At 43.4% G+C, this 17,367-nt stretch overlaps 1 protein-coding gene across 2 annotated transcripts in view; it reads right to left on the bottom strand.

The window, feature by feature from the left end:
- LOC137298176 (cytoplasmic dynein 2 intermediate chain 1-like) overlaps positions 1-17,367 on the bottom strand; it is a 57,021-nt gene that overhangs the window by 25,146 nt on the left and 14,508 nt on the right. Inside the window, exons 7-16 of one of the 2 annotated variants that reach the window (XM_067830326.1) lie at positions 17,006-17,245; positions 11,840-11,899; positions 10,839-10,880; positions 8,783-8,851; positions 8,045-8,118; positions 7,251-7,281; positions 7,028-7,078; positions 3,563-3,655; positions 3,099-3,167; positions 2,661-2,699 (exon numbers count right to left, since the gene is read on the bottom strand). In XM_067830326.1, the coding sequence (XP_067686427.1) occupies positions 2,661-2,699; positions 3,099-3,167; positions 3,563-3,655; positions 7,028-7,078; positions 7,251-7,281; positions 8,045-8,118; positions 8,783-8,851; positions 10,839-10,880; positions 11,840-11,899; positions 17,006-17,245 (768 nt within the window). The remainder of the gene's footprint in view (positions 1-2,660; positions 2,700-3,098; positions 3,168-3,562; positions 3,656-7,027; positions 7,079-7,250; positions 7,282-8,044; positions 8,119-8,782; positions 8,852-10,838; positions 10,881-11,839; positions 11,900-17,005; positions 17,246-17,367) is intronic. The other variant, XM_067830327.1, reaches the window with a different exon arrangement.

A 17,367-nucleotide genomic window follows, 5' to 3' on the forward strand; every position in this document is an offset into this window, starting at 1 on the left:
AAAAAGCCTTTGATTAACACAATCTCACCTACCAAAACCTTCAATTAACATTATTATGTGTTACAGCCAGTCTCAAGTTGTGATCACATGCTGTCACAAAATCTCAACATCCAATCCATAAGTTTGCCTCCTGGAACAAGCATATCATCTATCATAGAATCTCAAGGGAAGGACTGATGTTGAATTTTCTCTGGGTGTGAGAGATGGAAAATCCCATCAAGGTGAAACAGAGGCAGAATCCCATCAAAAGAAGTTAGACAAAGTATGACATGTTAAATAAACATTGAATGATTTCTGTGCCAGTGATGCATGTTAATATCAAACAAAACATGACACAATAGTAAACATTTATACTGAAAACTGGATCAAGAATGATTATGTGCAGTCCAACATTGTGAAGACACCATGCTGCTGACTTGGTTAAAAGGGCACTGATGCGGAGCGAATAATGTTTCTTGCCAACGGTCTAATTCTGAAACCAAGCAGCAAATTGGTCAGCACCCGCTTCCTCAACTGTGACGGACAAAGGGACTGGGCTCCTGTCCACATTAGCAGAATTTCTTCACCCTAAACAGTCAGGAGGCTGAATGCCCGTCACATGCCATTATTTGAAAATATCCATGGTATTCCTGGTCTGAATGTAACAATTTCTGTGTTTTTCACCATGATATTTAATCATGTCATGTGAAAATATGATGTCTACAGGCATATATCAAGCCATTTGTTTCATATAAGTCCGAAAGATTACAAAGCTTTATGTTCAGATAGTTTTGAGGGTTGGCCAAGCTGTCACAGCAAAAATCATACGTACATTTTGGTAGCTATGGTAGATACCCTGGTTTATTATCTATGATAATAAAAACACATAGTTGATTTATTTGACTTCGTAAATTAAAAGCAACGACTAGTATTGGTAGAGAAATCTGAAAATTTTCTTACGTAAAAATACTGATTACACCTATTTACCCAAGTACACAGCAAATGCCTGTATGTATTTCTTATGTAACAATGAAAACAGTTTCGGCCCATACCATAAGTGTTTTCAGGCTGCATGAGACACAGAGATTACATCTTCCTTGCGTTTGATGGTATAAACCTACACATGTTATTTGACATCATTCCCTTGATGGTCAGTTAATGAATTCATAACAGGCTTAATTAGTGCTGACACCACTCAGATTACTCGATAAAGGTTCCCGTTTGGCACTTCTCCTATATGAAGTAAATACTCAACATTACTAATTAAGCCTTTAAGGTCTGACGTGGCAAATGTATTAAATTTTATGTAATATGTGAATGTAAGGGTTTATCAGCTGAGTTACAAAAAGAAACGTCGATCAAAGGCTTAACCGATAACACACTGATTAATTACTTTCATCTTTTACAGCGGATCTGTCAAAAGACAGTGCGTGAAGATGTACTAATCCATACTGACTACACCCTGTCATAAAGTGCGAGTGTAAAAACCTCCCTTCACAGAATTAACCATCATTGCGTTGATTGATTGCTCATTATTGGTTAACTAAATTACTTATAGCATGGAGGACATCATACAGTTAGTTGCCAGGTGTGCTATATCTTGGGTGACCAATGAGAGGTTTATCAGGTTTTCACCGATAGGAAAGACTTGAAACGATGTGTCACTTTTTCGCATATTAGACTGTTCTAAGACACACGACATAGAGCAGGATTATTTACCAGCTGCAGATGAATCGAATATTCTTTTATGTGAATATTGATGGATACATTCCTGAACAAGGTGGTAGCCTGACATTGTTGCTATAACATCAGTCTGTTTTAAATTCATTGTTTGCATTTTGTTTTAATTTATTTGTTGTAGTATTCAGCAAAATCTATATGACAGAAAACACACACTAGATTGTGCATAGGATGTGTGTGAGATAGGATCCACATTGGCAGTCTATAGAATGGTAAAATGCTACAGTCATGTCAGAAATTTACCGTAAGTATAAGCAGACCATGTGTTCTTTCATTAATTTTCAAAATAATACAAATATGAAAATAAACTAATTACACTGGCTTCGTCATTTTTCCATCCTAATAGTTTTTACCATTTCTACCACTGGCAGAAGATTAACCTTCAAAGTGATTCATTTGTTTTCATAATACATTTGTAATGAGGTAAATATGACTTCACCTTAGTTGATTTGTCTGTAATTAAACTCTCAACTGCGCATACAGACTGCGCAGCAGAGGTCACGAACCAGTCACAAATTCTGGGCTATCATCCGGGTACTCATGGGAGAAAAACAATAACAAAAGGAACAACCAGTCCACAGAAATTGCTCCACATTAGTGCCCCTTTAAACATAAGTGTGGAAACACATAGAACAGTCACACAGGAAATAATTACAATCATCTGACGAATGTGCTCCAGTGTCAACTCTGCTTCTGCCTGTTCATCCTGAGATGTAAATGATCATCTTGGAGATATATTTATCAATTGTCTACACCACATTGAACAATAGTCCCACTAGTAGGCATTCCATACAATATGTATGCACAATGAAGACAAATAACATGTCTTAATCCAAATTACCAAATTAGTTAGAAAATCCTGCACCCTAAACTGACTGACAGGTCCAGTTCCCAGTACCACATGTTGCTACAGACAACAGCTACATACAGCCATGTCTTACCCTGCTGGTCATGATCTTTGTCCTAGCCTTGGGTCTATACTGAGAGACAAAACTGTCACATCTCAATGACATGTGCACATTTGACATGCTGAAAATCCTTCAATTATTACCCATCTCTACTATAAACAGGTTGAATATTACAAGACAAAAGAATTTTGAAATATGTTTTATATGTAACAATATTCCCAGCTCAAGATCCACCTGAGACATTGTCAGTGTTTGTCTGCAGGTGTAGTAAACGAACAAGAGCTTCAGTCAGTTCTCCCACAAAAAGATGACAGAGAGAGTGACCAGACACTGCTACAAGGAACGTTAAGTCCAGCTCACTTGTTATCTTACAATAAAATTTGTCAAGTGATGCAGTAATATGGTAACCAAAGAAACCAGACAAACATAAATGAAGTTGCCTGGTAAAAGAAACTACAATATTGGTTTTACCTGTTGAGGTCTTTCATCGTCATCGTCATCATCATCGTCATCATCTGGCTCAAAGTCATCATCATAGTCCTGGGAATGCAAACATCACAGCATCATTAAACTGCCAATCCAGAGGCACTCCAACACTTAAGTGGGGACTCATATGACATAATTTTTACAGACATACTGTAGTACTCCTGCTTAGATGAAGTAAAATTCGGAGTTTATCTGTCAAGTTTATAGTGTTTTAGTGAGGCTTTCTGAAATGCTAAACATGACATAGTGGATCAGCCATTATGACGCTGGAGTGAAGCCTGTAATAGTCTAGATCACTGGCTGCTGGTGTGATGAACTGAGGACACATCAGGCACAGATATGCAGTCAGCAAACACTCCTCCCATTGATAACTGTGTATTGAAGTATGAGTGGACCTGAACACCTGGTGCTGCAGATCTAAAGATAAATGGATACTGATTTAGACAAACCTCAAATTCTTCATCATCATAGTTGTACTCGTCACCATTTTCTTCCTGCTCCGACACTGGGTCCTGAACCTTGCTTCGACTCGCTGGCTGAATCTGCAGAGGATGAGAGAGACAGACAGGGTTGAGATAATAGTTACACGCTGTCACAAACTGTCCACGTACATCAATCTACTTTATAAATTAGTTGCAACAAGACAATCCAGTGTCTGGTAACATACCATCAGGAAAAGCTCCTACGCTTTCAACCAACTCACTTGGGCTGTGTTATGGCAAATAAATTGTATTACAATACATTGCGATACATAGCCATACAGCGACATAAAGGGAAATAAGTGTCTGACTGGGAGTGGTTGACTGTGCATGTCAATCCTACTTTTTTTACATCAAAAATCCCTAGACACATGTTACAGCAATCTCAAAATTAGGTTGCATAATCATGGATTTAGTTTGAAAAGAGTATTATGATATACCAGTAATACAGTGCAGTCCTAGAAGTCCACACTATTTCGCTACCACCTAGGACAAGAATCTAGCTCTTTATTAAATAAAAATCCCCACCAGTTGGAAGCAATACATGCATCCTACTGACATATCTGTCACAGTGCATACTAGATCAGTTCTTATAAAGATAAATGTTTATTCTTCTAGATGACTACATGAGTATCATTACTGAGTTAATACACATGGGTTCATGAAGCAGTATTAGCCTTTTGAAACTGTCTCAGACATACTGAGATCTAGTCTACTACAAGGTACTGTGAAAATTCATGCTGACAAGATCAATTAATTCAACATTGTGTCTGTGATCTACTCTTCCTCACCTTCCTGAAACTATCAACTTTACCATATAAGATTACTCACATTACTCAAAGTGCCAAGTGTCAAGATATTTGTATGCTCAGTGGATGCACATATCTCTCAACAAAATGTGTAACAACACACAGCATTCACCAAGTCACAGGTTCCTCTCACTGACACTACCTGAGTGTGCTTTCAGGTGGGGCAGGGACTGTACTAGTAGATAGACAGGTGGGGCAGGGACTGTATGAGTAGATAGACAGGTGGGGTAGAGACTGTACGAGTAGATAGACAGGTAGGGCAGAGGCTGTCCTAATAGATATACAGGTGGGGCAGAGACTGTACTAGTAGATAGACAGGTGGGGCAGGGACTGTACTTGTAGATAGACAGGTGGGGCAGAGGCTGTCCTAATAGATATACAGGTGGGGCAGGGACTGTACTTGTAGATAGACAGGTGGGGCAGAGGCTGTTCTAATAGATATACAGGTGGGGCAGGGACTGTACTTGTAGATAGATGGGGGGGTAGGGACTGTACTTGTAGATAGACAGGTGGGGCAGGGACTGTACTAGTAGATAGACAGGTGGGGCAGGGACTGTACTAGTAGATAGACAGGTGGGGCAGAGGCTGTACTAGTAGATAGACAGGTGGGGCAGAGGCTGTACTAGTAGATAGACAGGTGGGGCAAGGACTGCACTTGTAGATAGACAGGTGGGATAGGGACTGTACAAGTAGATAGACAGGTGGGGCAAGTACTGTACTAGTAGATATACAGGTGGGGCAGAGACTGTACTAGTAGATAGACAGTCGGGGCAGGGACTGTACTTGTAGATAGACAATTGGGGCAGAGGCTGTACTAGTAGATAGACAGGTGGGGTAGGGACTGTACAAGTAGATAGACAGGTGGGGCAGGGACTGTACTAGTAGATAGACAGGTGGGGGCAGGGACTGTACAAGTAGACAGACAGGTGGGGCAGGGACTGTACTAGTAGATAGACAGATGGGGCAGCGACTGTACAAGTAGATAGACAGGTGGGGCAGGGACTGTACTAGTAGATAGACAGGTTCGGCAGAGGCTGTCCTAATAGATATACAGGTGGGGCAGGGACTGTACTTGTAGACAGACAGGTGGGGCAGGGACTGTACTAGTAGATAGACAGGTGGGACAGAGACTGTACTAGTAGATAGACAGGTGGGGCAGGGACTGTACTTGTAGATAGACAATTGGGGCAGAGGCTATACTAGTAGATAGACAGGTGGTGCAGGGACTGTACTAGTAGATAGACAGGTGGGGCAGAGGCTGTCCTAATAGATATACAGATGGGGCAGGGGCTGTACTTGTAGATAGACAGGTGGGGTAGGGACTGTACGAGTAGATAGACAGGTGGGGCAGAGGCTGTCCTAATAGATATACAGGTGGGGCAGGGGCTGTACTTGTAGATAGACAGGTGGGGCAGAGGCTGTCCTAATAGATATACAGGTGGGGCAGGGGCTGTACTTGTAGATAGACAGGTGGGGTAGGGACTGTACGAGTAGATAGACAGGTGGAGCAGGGACTGTACGAATAGATTTATAGGTGGGGCAGAGGCTGTACAAATAGATATACAGGTGGTGCAGAGGCTGTACTGTAGACAGACAGGTGGTGCAGGGACTGTACTAGTAGATAGACAGGAGGGGCAGAGGCTGTACGAATAGATTTACAGGTGGGGCAGAGGCTGTACGAATAGATATACAGGTGGGGGCAGAGGCTGTACTAGTAGACAGACAGGTGAGGCAGGGGCTGTACTTGTAGATAGACAGGTGGGGCAGGGACTGTACTTGTAGATAGACAGGTGGGGTAGGGACTGTACGAGTAGATAGACAGGTGGGGCAGGGGCTGTACTTGTAGATAGACAGGTGGGGCAGGGACTGTACTAGTAGATAGACAGGTGAGGCAGGGGCTGTACTTGTAGATAGACAGGTGGGGCAGGGACTGTACTTGTAGATAGACAGGTGGGGCAGGGACTGTACTAGTAGATAGACAGGTGAGGCAGGGGCTGTACTTGTAGATAGACAGGTGGGGCAGGGACTGTACTTGTAGATAGACAGGTGGGGCAGGGACTGTACGAATAGATTTACAGGTGGGGCAGAGGCTGTACAAATAGATATACAGGTGGTGCAGAGGCTATACTAGTAGATAGACAGGTGGGGCAGGGACTGTACTAGTAGATAGACAGGTGGGGCAGAGGCTGTACTAGTAGACAGACAGGTGGGGCAGGGACTGCACTAGTAGATAGACAGGTGGGGCAGAGGCTGTACTAGTAGATATACAGGTGAGGCAGGGGCTGTACTAGCAGATATACAGGTGGGGCAGGGGCTGTACTGGCAGATATAGTGGGGCTGCAGGGGCTGTATATGTAGGCATTTAATTTTACTTTGCAGTAGTAATTCCATCAGTAGTGATTACTTTATTACAATGAATGTCTGCAGTGTCTTCCAAGTATTCTTTGTAGCATAATCAGGGTAAAATGCAAAGTCAGGCCAAGTCCAAGGGAGATAACCCTACACACCTGCACCTTACACTGAGGCCAGACACTAAACAATGTTGTTCATGCTCTCTACTCCCATCTCATGCTGGTGTTGTCTCATTGAAGCAAATATTTAATGCACATCATGCAAATAATGTTACCTTCTTTGGTACACGTTTCACACGAGTTTTCTTTCTGCCAGTTGGCTGTTCCTGCATCAAGGGGATTGCAAAGCGATTCTAACATTATTTTGTGTTTCGTCTTTAAAATCAGAATTGATATTTGTTGAGGTATATATATATATATATATATATATCTTATGAAATAGTAATAATTGATTTACACTACTCCACAAGGACATAGTACCAACAGATAAAGGCAAACCTGTTTCTCTTCTTTCTTTCTTTCCATGTTTCTGAAATATATTTTCAATGACTTTAAGTTAGTATACATGTGGTACAAGATAAACTGACCATTCAGTATGTAGTATGTGGTAACTTCACAGTCTAGTATTGGAGAAGACTGTCAACTAACACATTCAAAACAAATACCAGATATTTTCATAAACAGTAAATGCTGACCTGATCTACAACAGAGATGACATCAGTGTCTTCCATAGGCTCACTCCCACAAGACAGACTGAATGAGTACACTAATTAACTGACTCACGCTGTCCACCCCTATTTAGTTAATAGGCTGACCTATGCTGCCCACCCTTATTTAGTTAATGAGCTGACCCAGAGTCACTACAGACAATAGTAACACACACTTCTATCTCCTGGGCCCTTTTCCTTTTACTGACCCATCACTATCAGAATTAGTTCAATTCTTTTGGTTACCTTGTGATGAACATGAAAAAATACATTCTCAGCAAAGACAGGGAAGTTGATTCAGTACATGTATATGCATAATGAGAACATGCAAACACATTTTACAATAAGTTTAGCGTTTCATATTCAATTTGCAGACCACTTTTAAATGTCCTTCAAAGATTTGATAAGACTGAATAATATAACAACACATCTTACTCTCTGAGATATTTCCTCACTTTTGTTTTAGGATAGATAAACTCCTTTCCAGACAAGTCAACTCCACAACAAAATGTCAGCCAAGAAGGACTATACCTTTATATTACCGATATTAATAGGTCTATTTCGGCCATCTCTCCCAGTACCTACCTATCTCTGTGTCTGTCATCACGGTCTCGCTGTCTGTCACCCTTCCTCGAGTCTCTCTTCTCTTCATCCCGATCCTGAAAACACAGTATCGATACATGTCAGTGACCAAACCCTCCACACTACTTGTCACAACACTACTCACAGCTAACAAGTCCAACACCTCCACAATTCACCATAATAGCACATAGCATGTAATTAACAACTCTAAACCCTCCACAACTCACCATGCAATGCGTGCCTAACAAGTCCAACCCCTGCACAACTCACTACACTGCCCATAGCTAACAAGTCCAACACCTCCACATCTCACCACACTGCCCAAGCTAACAAGTCCAACACCTCGACAACTCACCACATTGCCCATAGCTAACAAGTCCAACACCTCTACAACTCACCACACTGTCCATACCTAACAAGTCCAACACCTCTACAACTCCAACACCTCTACAACTCACCACACTGCTCACAGCTAACAAGTCCAACACCTCTACAACTCACCACACTGTCCATACCTAACAAGTCCAACACCTCTACAACTCACCACACTGCCCATAGCTAACAAGTCCAGCACCTCCACAACTCATCATACTGCCCATTGCTAACAAATCCAACACCTCGACAACTCACCACACTGCCCGTAACTAACTCCCCTCCCCTCCCTGCACAAGACCAACCCCCATAAAAGATTCCCTGAACCCCTTCCAATACATAGTAGTATTTGTGAGTCTGCTCACTTACACTTTTCTTTTCTCTGTCCCTCTTTTCCTTCTTCTCCCTCCGCTCCTGTCTCTGTCGTTCTCGGTCATCCTGCAGGCATCAAGAACAAACTCACAAAACCATCTACAATACTCTTTATGTACATGAATCTACATCATAATGGCTTACTAACTGCTTACAGAACTTGGACATCTCCGCAATGCCTGTTTAAGATGATAATTAGCCAAAGATGATAATTAGCCAAAGAAAGTCAGTCTTCTTACACAGGACTCTAGAGAGTGAGTGATCTCACTACCAGTCTGATCTGTATATGTGTGAAGTTTTTCAAAATCAAAAGGCAACAGTGCAAGTTTGTGCTAGGAAACTTGTCCCCACTACAACACAGTACAAGTTTCAAGCAACAGCACAGTAAGGCGTTAAAACACTTTCACAGGAAATAAAAGCAACACAGAAGTCTCCTAAATAATCATGATATACCAATACCTCTATACGCATGCTGTGGTTCACCATGAAGATACTTCAACAGGAGGTGTTTTAATGAGGCATGCGGAGCTCATTGTACATTTACTCAGTAGCCTTGACAAATAGAAACGTTGAAACACAATCTGGGGATTAAATTCAGCTGGGTTTGTCTGATGTAACAGTTTCCTAGAACAAGCTAGATATCATGAGACAGTTTTATATGTAGTCAAATGTCAGCAAACAGATTAATATGCTACCACAGAAAAGCAGAAGAAAGCTCTACTGAAGCACAACACACTACCTCAACACAACACACTACCGCAACACAACACACTACCGCAACACAACACACTATAACATTAACACTGGTGTCAGTTGTTGTCAAAGTGCTCTCAGTAATCAAGACAACTATCCTCTAGTTAACCACTGTTCAAAACTTCCTATACATCCCAGCAGTACACAAGCAGCTAGCAGCTGGGTGTGTCTAACCAAGCATGTCTCATGAGTTATCAATTGTTAATCATCTGTGGTGTCAACAACCACGCCAGACCTTGCTACACACACAAACAGGCTCATATATGCTGTAATGAGTTTGTTAGTAAAAACCTGGTCATGACAATAGATGTATAGTTTATGACAATGAATCTACCGATTATGACAATGGATGTATTGTTTATGTCAAGAAAGTTACACAGCAGTAAAATCAGTCACACATTCCATCAGACAGTAACCATGGTAACCTCTGTCAGAGACACTGCCTCAGGACCTCTCCTGTACTTATTGTAAGACCTCTGACCCTGTTCACAAGGATGGGTTATGTGAGATGGTTGTTTTGCCTCATTCACGTGCAATATTCAGCAGGATTCTTGTCAGGACAGAATGATAAAATCTAAAGACTACGGAAGCAAACCTACCTGAAGGCAGTGAAATGAGGAATTATGTGATGTCAAGATTATTTGACTTACACCGTCACATGCACAGACTTCTACACTAAGATCTGTTTCATGGCTGTAGTTGAAAATGGATACTAGGGCTGGGACCGGTCCAAATTTTCTTCCCAGGTACCCCAGCCCGTTACCCTACCATACATGGATACTTGTTATGTAAATTCCTGACATCAAAATTGTAAGAAATGGCAATATATTCTTCAGTTTGGAGGCTAAATGGTCACATTTTTCAATATGTTAATGTGTTATATTCAACAGAAGTTCCTGTAATCATATCAAGATAATAAAACCTTTTAATCATGAAAGAATAACATACTCTATTGTTTAATCTATTAGTCATGATCATAGCGGGTCCAAGTATAGAGACAAGTATCCGTGTACAACTCGTTACCCACCTGTCTCTGGTTACCCGTCCCAGTCCTAACCGATACCCAAATCAGACACAGTATGCTAAACACATACAGTATAAATGGAGCCACTAATATCAAAAAGTGGGCAACTGGACCTCAACATTAAAAATAACTAGAAACTTGGACTTTCTAAAAGACAGGAAAAGTCATGTGAAATATGTGAACATGAACACAACAATTTGAACAAAATACTTGCCTCAACAAGACAGGTGTTTAAACAAGTCACAAGTGCCCATGACAAGGAACTGCTGTACTCACCGAGTCATCACGTTTTTCCCTCCTCTTCCGGTCTCTGTCATCCTGGAACACCACACACCATCAGGTCATAACAAACAATCAGATCACAACAAACAATCACGCTTGTCAATATGATCATGTTCACACACAATACTGAAAGCAATTCATGAAGTGGATGTACTCAACACCCATAACGCTGTGTATTACCATCACAACACATGACATGTATCTCATTCAAAGCAGCAATAGTCAACCTACGTCACCCCTTTAACAATCCTGATGCACTCACAGGTGGTAGTCTGATGTCTTCAAGTCAGGAATTTAACCAAAGCCCCACGGCTAAACACTTCGAAAACCAAACCCCCCTGACAGCACCTGATCTCTACAGCAGGAACTGAAAAAATACCCAGACAAGAGCTCCAGACAATGCTCGCATTTGTGTATTTTAAAAATCACATTTGCCCAATTAATTACAAATCTGGGAGAAAAAAAGAATCACTTAAAACCAAATAGGTCAATAATACTTTGCATACTGTACTCAACTAACTAAACTGGCTGGTGAATTTTCATCGTGGCACCCAAACTCTACAACAGCATTAGCAAATGTTAAGCGATGCATATACTAATACAGCCGTAGCTGCTGTCCGAGGTCACTGTAGTTCACATGGCTTCCACGTTGAGTGATTATAGGTATCTGCCAACTATTGGCCATATAAGAATTACTAAAAACTTGTGTCTATTGAGAAGCATTTTTATCTAAATGTTTATCAGTGCTAATTACCCAACAAGGATAAGAAACTCTTGCAGAAAATACTCACTTCTATAAACTAGTAGGAGTACACAAAATGCTAGTTGCTCCTCACACTATGCAATTACTCATAATAAACAGGCATGGGAGTAAATACCCAATTGCTTGAAAAATTATCTGAAGCATTTCAGACTAAACATGGCCCAATCACACCCTTCCCCATAAAGCCCCTGTACTCTCCACCGTAAAACTGTAACAATTACGATGTACTCACATCTGCAGTTCGATGTCTGTCTTTCTCTCTACTTTCCTTCTTCCTTTTGTCTCTGTCATCCTACAGGACATAAGAACATTCACCATATCGGCAGACAGGGAACAGTTGCTATTGGTTCTATCATATTTTACAACATAAGCCTAAATGCTGCCTGACTCATAGAAAACCATAAGTCTACCTACCACATGCAGCAAAGCACATCACTAGCTTGCATACCACATGAGCCTGTATACTAGTCTACTTGCCCCTTAGCACATTAGACTGTAAAATAGTGTATACTACTTGGCCCATAACACACCTTAAGCCTGTATCCTCTCTGGCCCATAACACACCTTAAGCCTGTATCCTCTCTGGCCCATAACACACCTTAAGCCTGTATGCTTTCTGGCCCATAACACACCTTAAGCCTGTATCCTCTCTGGCCCATAACACACCTTAAGCCTGTATCCTCTCTGGCCCATAACACACCTTAAGCCTGTATCCTCTCTGGCCCATAACACACCTTAAGCTTGTATCCTCTCTGGCCCATAACACACCTAAGCCTGTATCCTCTCTGGCCCATAACACACCTTAAGCCTGTATCCTCTCTGGCCCATAACACACCTTAAAAGCTTGTATCCTCTCTGGCCCATAACACACCTTAAGCCTGTATCCTCTCTGGCCCATAACACACCTAAGCTTGTATCCTCTCTGGCCCATAACACACCTTAAGCTTGTATCCTCTCTGGCCCATAACACACCTAAGCTTGTATCCTCTCTGGCCCATAACACACCTTAAGCCTGTATCCTCTCTGGCCCATAACACACCTTAAGCCTGTATCCTCTCTGGCCCATAACACACCTTAAGCTTGTATCCTCTCTGGCCCATAACACACCTAAGCTTGTATCCTCTCTGGCCCATAACACACCTAAGCTTGTATCCTCTCTGGCCCATAACACACCTTAAGCCTGTATCCTCTCTGGCCCATAACACACCTTAAGCCTGTATCCTCTCTGGCCCATAACACACATTAAGCCTGTATCCTCTCTGGCCCATAACACACCTAAGCTTGTATCCTCTCTGGCCCATAACACACCTTAAGCTTGTATCCTCTCTGGCCCATAACACACCTAAGCTTGTATCCTCTCTGGCCCATAACACACCTTAAGCCTGTATCCTCTCTGGCCCATAACACACCTTAAGCCTGTATCCTCTCTGGCCCATAACACACCTTAAGCCTGTATCCTCTCTGGCCCATAACACACCTTAAGCCTGTATCCTCTCTGGCCCATAACACACCTTAAGCCTGTATCCTCTCTGGCCCATAACACACCTTAAGCTTGTATCCTCTCTGGCCCATAACACACCTTAAGCTTGTATCCTCTCTGGCCCATAACACACCTTAAGCTTGTATCCTCTCTGGCCCATAACACACCTTAAGCTTGTATCCTCTCTGGCCCATAACACACCTTAAGCTTGTATCCTCTCTGGCCCATAACACACCTTAAGCTTGTATGCTTTCTGGCCCATAACACACCTTAAGCCTGTATCCTCTCTGGCCCATAACACACCTAAGCTTGTATCCTTTCTGGCCCATAACACACCTAAGCTTGTATCCTCTCTGGCCCATAACACACCTTAAGCCTGTATCCTCTCTGGCCCATAACACACCTTAAGCCTGTATCCTCTCTGGCCCATAACACACCTTAAGCCTGTATCCTCTCTGGCCCATAACACACCTTAAGCCTGTATCCTCTCTGGCCCATAACACACCTTAAGCCTGTATCCTCTCTGGCCCATAACACACCTTAAGCTTGTATCCTCTCTGGCCCATAACACACCTTAAGCTTGTATCCTCTCTGGCCCATAACACACCTTAAGCTTGTATCCTCTCTGGCCCATAACACACCTTAAGCTTGTATCCTCTCTGGCCCATAACACACCTTAAGCTTGTATCCTCTCTGGCCCATAACACACCTTAAGCTTGTATGCTTTCTGGCCCATAACACACCTTAAGCCTGTATCCTCTCTGGCCCATAACACACCTAAGCTTGTATCCTCTCTGGCCCATAACACACCTAAGCTTGTATCCTCTCTGGCCCATAACACACCTTAAGCCTGTATCCTCTCTGGCCCATAACACACCTTAAGCCTGTATCCTCTCTGGCCCATAACACACCTTAAGCCTGTATCCTCTCTGGCCCATAACACACCTTAAGCTTGTATCCTCTCTGGCCCATAACACACCTTAAGCCTGTATCCTCTCTGGCCCATAACACACCTAAGCTTGTATCCTCTCTGGCCCATAACACACCTTAAGCCTGTATCCTCTCTGGCCCATAACACACCTTAAGCCTGTATCCTCTCTGGCCCATAACACACCTTAAGCCTGTATCCTCTCCGGCCCATAACACACCTTAAGCCTGTATCCTCTCTGGCCCATAACACACCTTAAGCTTGTATCCTCTCTGGCCCATAACACACCTAAGCTTGTATCCTCTCTGGCCCATAACACACCTAAGCTTGTATCCTCTCTGGCCCATAACACACCTTAAGCCTGTATCCTCTCTGGCCCATAACACACCTTAAGCCTGTATCCTCTCTGGCCCATAACACACCTTAAGCCTGTATCCTCTCTGGCCCATAACACACCTTAAGCCTGTATCCTCTCTGGCCCATAACACACCTTAAGCCTGTATCCTCTCTGGCCCATAACACACCTTAAGCCTGTATCCTCTCTGGCCCATAACACACCTTAAGCTTGTATCCTCTCTGGCCCATAACACACCTTAAGCCTGTATCCTCTCTGGCCCATAACACACCTAAGCTTGTATCCTCTCTGGCCCATAACACACCTTAAGCTTGTATCCTCTCTGGCCCATAACACACCTAAGCTTGTATCCTCTCTGGCCCATAACACACCTAAGCTTGTATCCTCTCTGGCCCATAACACACCTAAGCCTGTATCCTCTCTGGCCCATAACACACCTTAAGCCTGTATCCTCTCTGGCCCATAACACACCTTAAGCTTGTATCCTCTCTGGCCCATAACACACCTAAGCTTGTATCCTCTCTGGCCCATAACACACCTTAAGCCTGTATCCTCTCTGGCCCATAACACACCTTAAGCTTGTATCCTCTCTGGCCCATAACACACCTTAAGCCTGTATCCTCTCTGGCCCATAACACAACTTAAGCTTGTATCCTCTCTGGCCCATAACACACCTAAGCTTGTATCCTCTCTGGCCCATAACACACCTTAAGCCTGTATCCTCTCTGGCCCATAACACACCTTAAGCTTGTATCCTCTCTGGCCCATAACACACCTTAAGCCTGTATCCTCTCTGGCCCATAACACACCTTAAGCTTGTATCCTCTCTGGCCCATAACACACCTTAAGCCTGTATCCTCTCTGGCCCATAACACACCTAAGCTTGTATCCTCTCTGGCCCATAACACACCTAAGCTTGTATCCTCTCTGGCCCATAACACACCTTAAGCCTGTATCCTCTCTGGCCCATAACACACCTTAAGCCTGTATCCTCTCTGGCCCATAACACACCTTAAGCCTGTATCCTCTCTGGCCCATAACACACCTAAGCTTGTATCCTCTCTGGCCCATAACACACCTTAAGCCTGTATCCTCTCTGGCCCATAACACACCTTAAGCTTGTATCCTCTCTGGCCCATAACACACCTTAAGCCTGTATCCTCTCTGGCCCATAACACACCTTAAGCCTGTATCCTCTCTGGCCCATAACACACCTAAGCTTGTATCCTCTCTGGCCCATAACACACCTTAAGCTTGTATCCTCTCTGGCCCATAACACACCTTAAGCCTGTATCCTCTCTGGCCCATAACACACCTTAAGCTTGTATCCTCTCTGGCCCATAACACACCTTAAGCCTGTATCCTCTCTGGCCCATAACACACCTTAAGCCTGTATCCTCTCTGGCCCATAACACACCTTAAGCTTGTATCCTCTCTGGCCCATAACACACCTAAGCTTGTATCCTCTCTGGCCCATAACACACCTTAAGCCTGTATCCTCTCTGGCCCATAACACACCTTAAGCCTGTATCCTCTCTGGCCCATAACACACCTAAGCTTGTATCCTCTCTGGCCCATAACACACCTTAAGCCTGTATCCTCTCTGGCCCATAACACACCTAAGCCTGTATCCTCTCTGGCCCATAACACACCTAAGCTTGTATCCTCTCTGGCCCATAACACACCTAAGCTTGTATCCTCTCTGGCCCATAACACACCTTAAGCCTGTATCCTCTCTGGCCCATAACACACCTTAAGCCTGTATCCTCTCTGGCCCATAACACACCTTAAGCTTGTATCCTCTCTTGCCCATAACACACCTTAAGCTTGTATGCTTTCTGGCCCATAACACACCTTAAGCCTGTATCCTCTCTGGCCCATAACACACCTTAAGCTTGTATCCTCTCTGGCCCATAACACACCTTAAGCTTGTATCCTCTCTGGCCCATAACACACCTTAAGCCTGTATCCTCTCTGGCCCATAACACACCTTAAGCCTGTATCCTCTCTGGCCCATAACACACCTTAAGCCTGTATCCTCTCTGGCCCATAACACACCTTAAGCCTGTATCCTCTCTGGCCCATAACACACCTAAGCTTGTATCCTCTCTGGCCCATAACACACCTTAAGCCTGTATCCTCTCTGGCCCATAACACACCTTAAGCCTGTATCCTCTCTGGCCCATAACACACCTTAAGCTTGTATCCTCTCTGGCCCATAACACACCTTAAGCTTGTATCCTCTCTGGCCCATAACACACCTTAAGCCTGTATCCTCTCTGGCCCATAACACACCTTAAGCCTGTATCCTCTCTGGCCCATAACACACCTTAAGCTTGTATCCTCTCTGGCCCATAACACACCTTAAGCCTGTATGCTTTCTGGCCCTTAGCACAACCTGAGCCTGGATAGTGTCTGGCCCATAACACACTTGAGCCTGAATAGTGTCTTGCCCATAACACAACCTGAGCCTGGATAGTATCTGGCTCATAACACAACCTGAGCCTGAATAGTGTCTGTCCCATAACACAACATAAGCCTGAATAGTGTCTGGCCATCAACACAGTGTCAACTTGTATATTGCCTGGCTTACAACACAACTTAAGCCTGAACAGCGCCTGGATCATACTCCTACCTCATCCCTGTGACGTCGCCTGTTGTCATTCTCATCACGCCCATGTTTACGGTTATCATCTCTGTGTCGCCTCTCTTTGTCATCATCACGCCGTTTTCGCCTGTCATCATCCCTGTCACGATGGCGGTCCCTATCATCATCTCTATGTCCTCGTTTCTCATCATCCCTGTCACGATGACGTCGCCTTTTGTCATCATCATCTTCTATCACAGGAGTATCTCGTTTTTTCTCTCTCTTTTCCTGATGGAATCATAAATATTCATTTGTATAAATCTGCAGAAACAATCATGCTGTGTTATAGTGTTTATGTTAAAGATGATTAATGGAGACAAGCAAAGTTGCCCTGCTGATTCCTAGTACAG

This window comes from Haliotis asinina, chromosome 10 (assembly GCF_037392515.1).
Source record: "Haliotis asinina isolate JCU_RB_2024 chromosome 10, JCU_Hal_asi_v2, whole genome shotgun sequence".
Lineage (NCBI taxonomy): Eukaryota > Metazoa > Mollusca > Gastropoda > Lepetellida > Haliotidae > Haliotis > Haliotis asinina.